The sequence below is a fragment of the Zingiber officinale genome, chromosome 9B (assembly GCF_018446385.1).
Source record: "Zingiber officinale cultivar Zhangliang chromosome 9B, Zo_v1.1, whole genome shotgun sequence".
Classification (NCBI taxonomy): Eukaryota; Viridiplantae; Streptophyta; class Magnoliopsida; order Zingiberales; family Zingiberaceae; genus Zingiber; species Zingiber officinale.
Genome location: NC_056003.1, coordinates 9230720 through 9241150, shown reverse-complemented (window position 1 = coordinate 9241150; position 10431 = coordinate 9230720). Strand labels below are relative to the sequence as shown.

The 10431-nt window shown below is 36.4% G+C and overlaps 1 protein-coding gene across 2 annotated transcripts; it reads left to right on the top strand.

Annotated features, from left to right (window-relative positions):
• Positions 1-1140: 1140 nt before the first annotated feature.
• Positions 1141-10214, top strand: LOC122023634 (MACPF domain-containing protein At4g24290-like). 2 transcript variants are annotated; one of them, XM_042581862.1, is made up of 7 exons: positions 1141-1701; positions 2370-2608; positions 2917-3118; positions 3187-3264; positions 3361-3544; positions 3993-4159; positions 9325-10214. In XM_042581862.1, exons 1-7 carry the CDS (start codon positions 1456-1458, stop codon positions 10042-10044), a joined length of 1836 nt encoding a protein of 611 aa, XP_042437796.1. In that variant the 5' UTR covers positions 1141-1455; the 3' UTR covers positions 10045-10214. The 2 variants fall into 2 exon arrangements, with proteins under 2 accessions (XP_042437796.1, XP_042437797.1); XM_042581863.1 differs by lacking the exon at positions 1141-1701 and adding an exon at positions 1774-1861.
• The last annotated feature ends 217 nt before the right edge of the window (positions 10215-10431 follow it).

Genomic DNA, 10431 nt, shown 5'->3' with positions numbered 1-10431 from the left:
ATTAAAAGTTTCAAACAACCTTGAATTGAGAATTTGATAACATCTAAACGAACCAAGCTCAAACCAAGCTTAAGCCAAGCTCAAACCAAGCTTGAATTGAGAGCTTGATAACATCTAAACGAACCAAACTCAAGCCAAACTTCAAACAAGCTCAAGCTCATAAAAAATAAACCAAGCCAAACTTGAACACTCATTTCAAAAGCTTGGTTCATTTTAAGCTCGACTCGGTTCGGTTCGGTTATCTTATTAAATTAATTTGAACACCCCAAAGCTCGATTCGACTTAGACTTGTTTATCGTCCTATTTTTATTAGTCTATAAAGTACGATTTTATTTTTATAATCATGTGGAGGGATGTCACGATGACGTGAGATATCAGTAGCTGACCTATTTAACGAAAAGTGACCGAGCGAATTAAATAGAACATTGATGATGTCATTGCGATTAATAATATATTAATTAAAAAACATTAAGTGAAAACTCAACTGAGGTTTCTTAAATTCTTATACATATGCAAACATCATTTAGACCCAATTAAATTGGTACGGACCATTTAATTTCCAATATGCTATTTGATTATGGCAGTTCATGATGACTATTAACATTTCAAATTACGTAAATATATAATTAACAAAGTCAACTGAAATTTAACTATAAGTTTTTTATTAAAAAAAATTATAATTAGGGTGAAAATGGTGTAATGAAACAGCGTAGCCTAGGCGACACGTCGGATTCTGTTTTCGGAGCGAGACAGGAGGAGATCCGACCCGGCATCGTCGCACAGGCCGCATTCAATTCAGTCACCTCGGCAATTAAGTCAAAACCTCCACGCGGCGGAGAGCATCACCAAGCGTCCACCACATCCCCGTCCAAAGATGGTCAACCGAAGGTGGACCCCGCCACACCCGATCTGTCCAATTCAAAGTCGTCGCATGCCCGTTTTCGTTTGCTCCCTTCCTCCCTCAAAATAGACTAGTGAATTTCTTTTGTTTATTTGGAAGGAAATAAAGGAGCGGAATGGATTAGGCCAATTGCCTTCGCTCCATTAAAATATAGTTAAAAATAAAAATTATGTGTTTTGTAAAAAAAAAAAAAAAAAAAAAGTTCCTCGTTCCTTCCTCAAGAGTTCCTCGTTCCTTCCTCGGTCCCCAGTAAACAGAGAATCAGACACCCAAACCCACAGCCTTGGCGTCAATAAAGACGACACCTTTGCCCACCGGGCAAAATTTCGCCTATCGTCTTCGTCGATCTTCCTCTCGCCCTTGATTAGCCGTCACCAACCGAGGGTCGGTCAAACCACTCTTGTCACTGCCATCTTCATCAGGAATAAGTTTACGCCTGCAGAAGACTACTACCGTGCTCATTCCTCCTTGTGTTTACTTCTGTGCTTCTTCTATGACCCTCCCTGTCGGATCTGTCGGGTTCGGCGGTTGAGGACTAAGAACTGGGGAGAGGGATGGAAGGGGAGAAGGTGGATCTGCGGGCGCTGCGCTCGCTGGGCCTCGGCTTCGACCTGACCCACGACTTCCGCCTCCGGTTCGCCAAGGAATTCCACGGCGGCCGTCTCGTGCAGCTCGATGAGTCACGCGTCCGGGATGTAGTGTTCCCTGGGGGGCAGGTCGTTCGCGGTGTCTCCGAGGATATCGGATTGGATAAGGGCGATCGGATTCGGTTCCGCTCGGATGTGCTCGAGTTCAATCAGGTCAATCTTGATTTTTTTTTTTTTTTTTCCTTTTGAGCCTTGGGAAAAATGGATCTTGATATCCGGAGGGCTCCTTTTATAAAGGTTTTGATAAAAAGATTTGAACTTGTTGGCCGGGAAGGAATGCCATAAGGATAATGAACGAGGGGGGAATCGTTTGGTATGGTCCTAATTGTTTCTTGTTTTTCTTTTATTTGATATTTCTGGGTGATCCTATTCGATCCTTATAATAACCTTAAATACGATATAACGACAACTAATTTTGCTTTCTTCGACAAAAAAAAAAAAGTGTAGAAGCCTGGTAGAGTTTGTATAACCGCAGTGGGATCTGGAGATTCAAGTATCAAACGAGAGGAAAATTGGTAATTTTCTGCTATAGAGAGTTGATATATGGTCCCTTCCCTACTGCACTCTAGTGTCATTGTCTAAATGTTACAGACCAAAACAATGGTTTTTGTTTCTTTCTGTAGAATAAGGGATCATACGTGTAAATTTTATAGGGTTGGTTGGTAATATTCATTCTGTCTTCCCAGTTGAATAAGTATAACCGTATGGAGCTCTATCAATTGTTGAGTTATACAAATTTGGATTTTTGGGATCTTTCAATGTTCTACCGAATTGAAGGTTAAGGTCTATATGTATCATCTAAATGAATGTTTTTGTAACAGATGTCCGAATTACTCAATCAGAAATCTTCAGTCCAAGGAAAGGTGCCTTCAGGCTATTTTAATGCTCTTTTTGATCTAACTGGAGCATGGTTGGAAGATGCTAAAGAGACAAAATATTTTGCTTTTGATGGATACTTTATTTCCTTGTATAATTTACATCTGAAAGCTTCTCCCTTAGTTCTTCGTGATGAGGTTAAAAGGGTGGTACCTTCAAAGTGGGATCCTTTAGCCCTCAGTTGGTGAGTTTGCTTCCACTATAGAATTATGAAGTTAGTTTATGACATAGATGTTAGCGATCATATGAGTTTGTATAAGCTATAATTTAAATCTGGTTATTTTAATTAATTCCTGGTTTCTTTTCTACAAGACAGAGATAGTGATTTAACACAATGGTCTATATTTATCTAATTAACTATTCATGACATTAATCCACCTACAATTTGAAGATATATGCTCGCTAATGGTTACAAGGTGCCATTATGCATACACCATCCCATAATGGTTTTATGAATTAATGAAGTTTTTTTTCTTCTTCTTTTTCTCTCAGGTTTATGCGGACATTTGGAACACATATAATTGTAGAAGTAGCTATAGGAGGTCAGGATGTAATTTGTGTTAAACAGAGTCCTTCATCAACAATTTCTTCAGCTGAGTTAAAGATGCATCTTGAGGATCTTGGAGATTTTTTATTTTCTGATGGAAGTAGTCCTTCTCCTCAACATCGGAAAATCAGAGAAGGCAAGAACAAGGTATAATTACTTGATTTGATGTTAACTTGTCTCTATGGAAGAATTGATTAATGTCTTTCTTTAGCTAGGTGTCTGAGGCCTTCACGAAAATCTTGCAACCTAACACGTTGCATCTGCCTGTCTATTCAGAAGCTTCAACCAAGGAAGTATGACTATAGACATTGCCTAGTCATAAATACTATTGCATTTGATTTTCTACTCAAAGTAAATGATCTTGAACTGCAAATGTTGACTTATAATAGGGACTCACTATCATTTGTGCAAAAAGAGGAGGTGATGTATACGTGCCAACTCACTCAAATTGGCTACAGACTGTGCAGAATAACCCTGACGCAATCCTCTTCAAGTTTGTTCCCATCACATCTCTTCTAACTGGTATCCCGGGCAGTGGATATCTCAGTCATGCTATAAATCTGTATCTTCGCTGTAAGTTAAGATTGGTATAAAATGTGCTACTAGATTTATTTTCTCAATAGGCTATACTTTTGGGAAAATCAATTTGCTCTGATGAATTTACACACCTACACTAGTTTAATAAGTCTAGGGCAGCAGTGTTATGCACACAAAACATCCTATGCTATTTTTATAATCCTTTTTAAGTAAACGCTCAAGTTGCATTTCTCAAACTTGTTTTAGTAAAATAATTTTCTTATGTACTTGTGGAAAGATACATTTTCAAGATTCAAGCATTTTATAGGGTCATGTACTATTAAATGCTATCATAAGTATGCATTCCAAAATTTATACTGGACTCTGCATGCACTTTTTATTTTATAAGTGACTATACTCTGAAATTTCACTGTCAATTATTTGCTATTTTTCATTACTCATGTTCCATTGTCTTTGATCACTCGTATGCTTTTGTACTTGCCAGACAAACCAGATCCTGAAGATTTACAGTATTTTTTGGAATTTCAAGTTCCTAATCAGTGGGCACCAATGTTCAATGAATTAGCTCTTGGACCTCAAAGAAGAAAAGTCTCCTGTCCCAAACTGCAGTTTAGATTTTTTGGTCCAAAGCTTCATGTTAATACTGACCAGGTATAAATATTGCATGTATCTTTAGGTTCCTTTGTCTAACTCGACATGATCTCATTTTGCATGGGATCCTTCTGTGGTTCACTGTTCTTTCTTGTATTTTTCTGTTTGCTATGCTATTATGTCCTTAGGCTCCTCTTTGTTTCTGCTTCACTGGTTGATATCATCTCTCTGATTGATAATAAGGTTTATCTGTGTTCTCAAAGTATTGAGAAGTACTAGACAAATCTAAGTTGAGGATGTAATATGCAAATGCAGAGCATCACTGATCTGAATATCTTGCACATGACTACGTTAGGTTATAGATGGGATAAGTGAAGAGATCGCAGTCACTACAGGTTGTTAAAATTGACAAATCCCATGGCCAAGTTGGATTAGGATAGGTGAACAATGAGCCGAATGTTAAGAAAATGGTCGCTCAGTTAAACCAGTCAGAAAAGTACCCAAATCATTTAAACACGTTTGCAATTAACTGGGAACATCTCACTGCTTAGCCTAGCATGTGATATGGGAAAAGAGGAAGGTTTGGAGTTGCCTATCGCGGATGTTTAGCAGTCAATAGAGGAGTGAACTATATTGGTGATCATGCTAAAGCTAACTCGACTAAGGAGGAGGATGCAGGTGCAAAAAGTGATAAGGCACTTAAATAAAAATAATTAACTAATACAAATAGGTAATATTTGTTTTTATTATGCATTAAACATCAACTATGAACTAATATTGTTAAGCAATAACTTATTATACTGTGTGGATGGTAAAATATTATCTATTATCTACGAATTTGGTATATCTATTGGTAAGCAGATATTGATGATGGGCCAATCTTATTTAGCTAATCTACAAATATGATATGATTAATAAACTGATTTTACAGATATTTTATCAGGTATATAATATGATATTATTAATAATTTGGTATCTTTCATTGATAAATATAATAGTACTTAATAGTTTTATACAATACAGAATAATTCCTTAAAGTTTTAGTTGCCACTAAAATTATTAAAGAGCATCAGTCTTTGTTATTTCGGATATATACCATGCATTAGATAAAATAATTATTCCTTTTTATTTTCATTTTCTATTTTAATTTATTGTTTTTTTAATTGTAAAAAAAAAATTGTGCTAATGCTAGGTTGTGGTCGGTCCCAAGCCCGGATAAAGGAGGAGGGTTGCGTTAGGTTGCCAGCTAGCGTCAAAATTATGACACATATTCAATGAATGGATCCATTAAACTATTGTGCTAATGCTAGGTTGTTTCTCAAAAGGAGCGCCTGGGTCCGACTGTAACGTCTCGGCAAGGATCACTATATCTCCGGAACTCGGATGTAGTGCTAAATATGCAAGATTTCGAATTACAGGGTTCGACTGTAACGTCTCAACAAGGACCGCTACATTTCTATGAAAACTTGGGTGTAGTGTTAAATAGGCAAGAGTTCTCACACCATAGGTTAGATAAGAACAAATATGATAGGAAAACTAATAATCTAAGATTTGGAACATGGAACATAGGAACTCAATGGAGGTAGTAGATTTGATAATTAGGAGAAGAATTAGTATTTTGTGTGTACAAGAGACAAAATTGATAGACGAGAAGGCAAAGATGATAGAGAACTCGGGTTTTAAGTTATGGTACATTGGAAAGAGTAAAGCAAGAAATGAAGTGGGTATTATTGTAGATAGTTTGTTAAAGGATGAAATTGTAGGAGGAGTTAGAAAAAATGATAGAATTATAGCCCTTAAGATAATAGTGACGAAAGAAACTATGAACATAATTAGCGTATATATACCATATGTAGGATTAGATGAAATTACTAAATCAAGGTTTAGGAGGACTTAGATGAAATATTACAAAATATTCCACCAAATGAACTGATTTTAATAGGAGGTGATCTAAATGGGCATGTCGGAGTGAAAAATGAGGAATATGAGAGAGTACATGAGAGTTATGGGTTTGAAATGAGGAATGAGGAAGGGAAAACTATATTAGATTTTGCGATAGCATATGACCTTATATTAGCTAATACCTTTTTTAAGAAAAGAGAAAAACACTTAGTCACATTTAAAAGTGGGAATAATAAATTGCAAATTGACTTTCTTATGGTTAGGAAGAAGGATAGAAAGATTTGTAAAGATTGCAAAGTCATCCCTGGAGAAAGCTTAACTACTCAACATAGGTTAGTAGTGTTGGATATACACCTCAAACATAGTATCAATAGAAAGAAAATATCTACAATTCCTAGAATTAAGTGGTGGAAGTTAAAGGATAGGAAGCAAAATATATTTAAGGAGAAGGTAGAAGTACAAACATTAAGGAAATATACGATGACTCTAATACAACATGGGATAAGATGGTATCAAATTTAAAAATAGTAGCTAAGAGTGTACTCGGTGAGTCAAAGAGACATGCACCACTAAGTAAAGAATCTTGGTGGTAGAATGAGAAAGTACAAGAGAAAGTGAAGGAAAAACGAATAGTTTATAAAGAATTATATATTTGTAAGAATGAGGAAAATTTAAAAAAAATATACAATAGCCCAGAAAGAAGCTAAGAAAGTAGTGAGTGAAGCAAAAAATGAAACTTTTGAACGATTATATAAAAAATTGGATATAAAAGAAGGGGAAAGAGACATTTATAGAATAGCTAAAGTGAGAGAAAGGAAAACAAGAGATCTTAGCCAAATAAAATGTATTAAAGATGAATGTAATAGGGTATTAGTAAACGATGGAGAAATAAAAGAGCGGTGGAAGAGGTATTTTCATCAACTTTTTAATGAAGGTTTAGGAGACCAACTTAACTTAGGTAATTTAATTAGGTCAAATGAGAATAGAAATTTTAATTTTTATCGTAGAATTCAAACTTCAGAAGTAAAACAAACTTTAAATGAGATGCACAATGGAAAAGTCGTTGGACCAGATGATGTTCCGATAGAGGTATGGAAGTGCCTAGGGAAACAAGATATTGAATGACTTATAAAATTATGTAACATGATATTGAAAACGAAAAAAATACCTGATCAATGGAGGATAAGTACTCTAGTTCCCTTATATAAGAACAAAGGAGACGTACAAAATTGTGTAAACTATAGGGGTATTAAACTAATGAGTTGTGAAACTTTGGGAAAAAGTAATATAAAAAAGATTAAGGAGACCACAGTGACAGAAAATCAATTTGGGTTCATGTCTGGAAGGTTAACAATAGAAGCTTTACATCTTCTTAGACAATTAGTTAAAAAATATCAGGAGCAAAAACAAGATCTACACATGGTATTCATTGACTTAGAAAAAACTTATGTTAGAGTCCCAAGAGAAATTATATGGAGAATTCTAGAAAAGAGAGGTGTTAGCGTAACATATATTGAACTAATTAAGGATATATATAAGGATGTAACGACCAGAGTAAAGACTTCAGGCGGAGTAATTGAAACATTTCTAATAAAGATAGGATTACATCAAGGATCAACTCTAAGTCCCTATCTTTTTACACTAATTATGGACGAACTCACTGCGCACATTCAATACACAGTACCGTGGTTCATGTTGTTTGCAGATGATATTATTTTGGTAAATGAAACACGTGAACAATGGCGGAGCCAGCCCGGATGATTCACCCGGGCTGCGGGCTATGCTGACACGGACACCCGGGCTGATTTCTACTATTGTCTAATTTTTTTTCATTTTTCTATAGTAAACCTAAGGTTTTTTTCTTTTTCTCCTGCCTTGGACCCCGGGCTATAGCCCGGGTATTCCATCACTTGGCTCCGCCCGTGCACGTGAAGGAGTAAATGCTAAACTAGAATATGAGAGGGAAGCACTAGAAGGGAAAGGTTTTAAGCTTAGTAGATTAAAAACAGAATATATGAAATTTAAGTTTAGCAATATTAAAAGTAATGAAACAATTGTTAAGATAGGAGAGGACGAGTTGCCCGGAACCGAGAGATTTAAATATTTAGGATCATTTTTGCAAAACGATGGAGGGATTGAGAGAGATGTCTTACATAGAATACAAGCAGGATGGGTGAAATGGAGGGGAGCGTCGAGTATTTTATGTGACCGTAAAGTACCTCTTAAACTTAAAGGTAAGTTCTATAAAACTGCAGTTAGACCTTCTATATTATATGGAGCTGAATGTTGGGTTATGACTCGAGCACATAAGCCGAAGATGAGAGTTTCAGAGATAAGGATGTTAAGGTGGATGTGTGGGCATACGAGGATGGACAAAATAAGAAATGAGAGCATTAGAGAGAAAGTCGGAGTTGCATCTATTGAGGAAAAACTCCGAGAGACACGTTTAAGATGGTACGAACATGTACTTAGACGACTAATAAATGCTCCAGTTAGGCGATGTGAAATTATGATAAACATACATATCAAATAAGGAAAAGGAAGACCAAAAAAGACTTGGTTAGCAACCATAAAATAAGATAAAATTTATTGAAATATAGATGATGATATAATAGGAGATGTAGCTCAATGGCATAAAAGGATTCATACAGCCGACTCCGCCTTGTGGGAAAAGGCTTGGTTGTTATTGTTGTTGCTTTTTTAATTGCAATCTCATTTATCTGATACTGCCATTATTTAGGCTTTTGCCCTGATTTTGGGAACTTATAGATACTACTCTGTAAGTTGAGTCATTGTGTGTGTATGATCTAAAGAGGTTGGTAACTATGGTTTAGTGTACACTCGACTGGTTTCAGCTTGATGCTGAACTGGGCATATGGAAACTAAAATAAAGAAGAGCCTACCTGGTAGGATGGTAGTATCCAAGTTTCTGCCTGGTCCACTACTTTTTAGCCTGTGCTGGGTGATATTTCATTTGAATCATAAATGCTTTCTGTGTTGTCATTGTAACACATAAGTTACTGTTATCCATACATATTTATGTGATGCGACAACTCAAATGTCATGTTACGATGTCTTTTGTGTCAACCTAAGGCAGGTCTATTTAGTTGTTCTTTCAATTGGTTTGTTAATTGCAATTGTGTGAATAAATTGTAGATTCTCAGTGCTTTCTTAACACAAGTTGATACTATTCTTACTTTTTATTGATCTAGAACACGCTAGTTGGTTCTTAATTGTATTGAGAAATTCACTCATTTTCTACGCTTCTGGAGTTTAACAAGCACCTCTGCCTTTTCTTTTCTTCAATGTCTGAATGAATTTAGGTTGTAAGCAATCAGAAACCAGTAATTGGCATGCGATTATACTTGGAGGGCAATAAGTGCAATCGATTGGCCATACATTTGCAGCACCTTTCAAGTCTTCCCAGCATGCTTAGAAACACTGGTTCATCTTGGATATCCGAGTGGCAAGGATCTCAAGAATCAGCAGACCCAGGATATTTTGAGGCTATCCAATGGGAGAACTACTCAGCTATTTGCACATTGGCAGTGAAGCATGATCCTGTTTGGCTCCAAAGAGTATCTAATGGTGTGTTTGTGGTAATTGGTGCACAACTTGTTACAAGAGGGAATTGGTCCAAGAAAGTGCTTCATCTTCGCCTCCAATATATGCACATTCCAAACTGCACCATTCGAAAGACAGAATGGGCTCGTGCTCCTGCAACTTCTCTGAAGGGAAGTTTTCTGACAAATCTAAGTACAAAATTTAGCACACCATTCACGCCAAGGGATGCAGCGCCGCCTGTAAAGAATGACCCTGCACAGCTGAATTCAGGTGTGTATCCTGATGGCCCACCTGTGCCAGTGCAATCAAGAAAGCTCTTAAAGTTTGTAGATATGGTTGAGGTTGTCCGCGGCCCTCACAATGTACCAGGCCATTGGCTTGTAATTGCAGCTAAGCTCGCCAAAGAAAAGGGAAAAATCGCCTTACATGTAAAGTTTGCTTTGTTGAGTTATTCAGCTGAACCAGAGATGAGCAACTAATGTTCGTATAGTTCTCTTCCACCCTGTAGATTTAAGAGTTTTGATTGCGGGATCAGGATTTCTAAGCACTGTTTATTATCTTTCATTAGCATTAAAATTGTACAGATATAGCAATAATTTGCACTGAATGCTTACAACTCGTGTCATGTTCAATCTTTCCCTTTATTTTACCCCAGTGTTAGTATTTCAAATCCAGTTTCCCACTATTTGGAAAAATGAGCTGAAAATTGTCATAGCAGGACTCTTCCAGTTGCATGTTTTTGACAAAACTCTGCTGTTTAACTTTGGTCTCCATCATTTATTCTGGAGCTCAGGTTCTAGATCCTCTCTTTTGATTTTTATTGACTATCATTTTATATTACAGTAACTACTAAAACAAATTTTAAA

Excerpts from the sequence above, each read along its gene's own strand:
- LOC122023634 (XM_042581862.1), top strand. The coding sequence starts at position 1,456 with ATGGAAGGGGAGAAGGTGGATCTGCGGGCGCTGCGCTCGCTGGGCCTC. Across the intron at positions 2,609-2,916 it reads GATCCTTTAGCCCTCAGTTG|GTTTATGCGGACATTTGGAA; the intron begins GTGAGTTTGCTT and ends TTTTTCTCTCAG. Across the intron at positions 3,265-3,360 it reads CAGAAGCTTCAACCAAGGAA|GGACTCACTATCATTTGTGC; the intron begins GTATGACTATAG and ends GACTTATAATAG.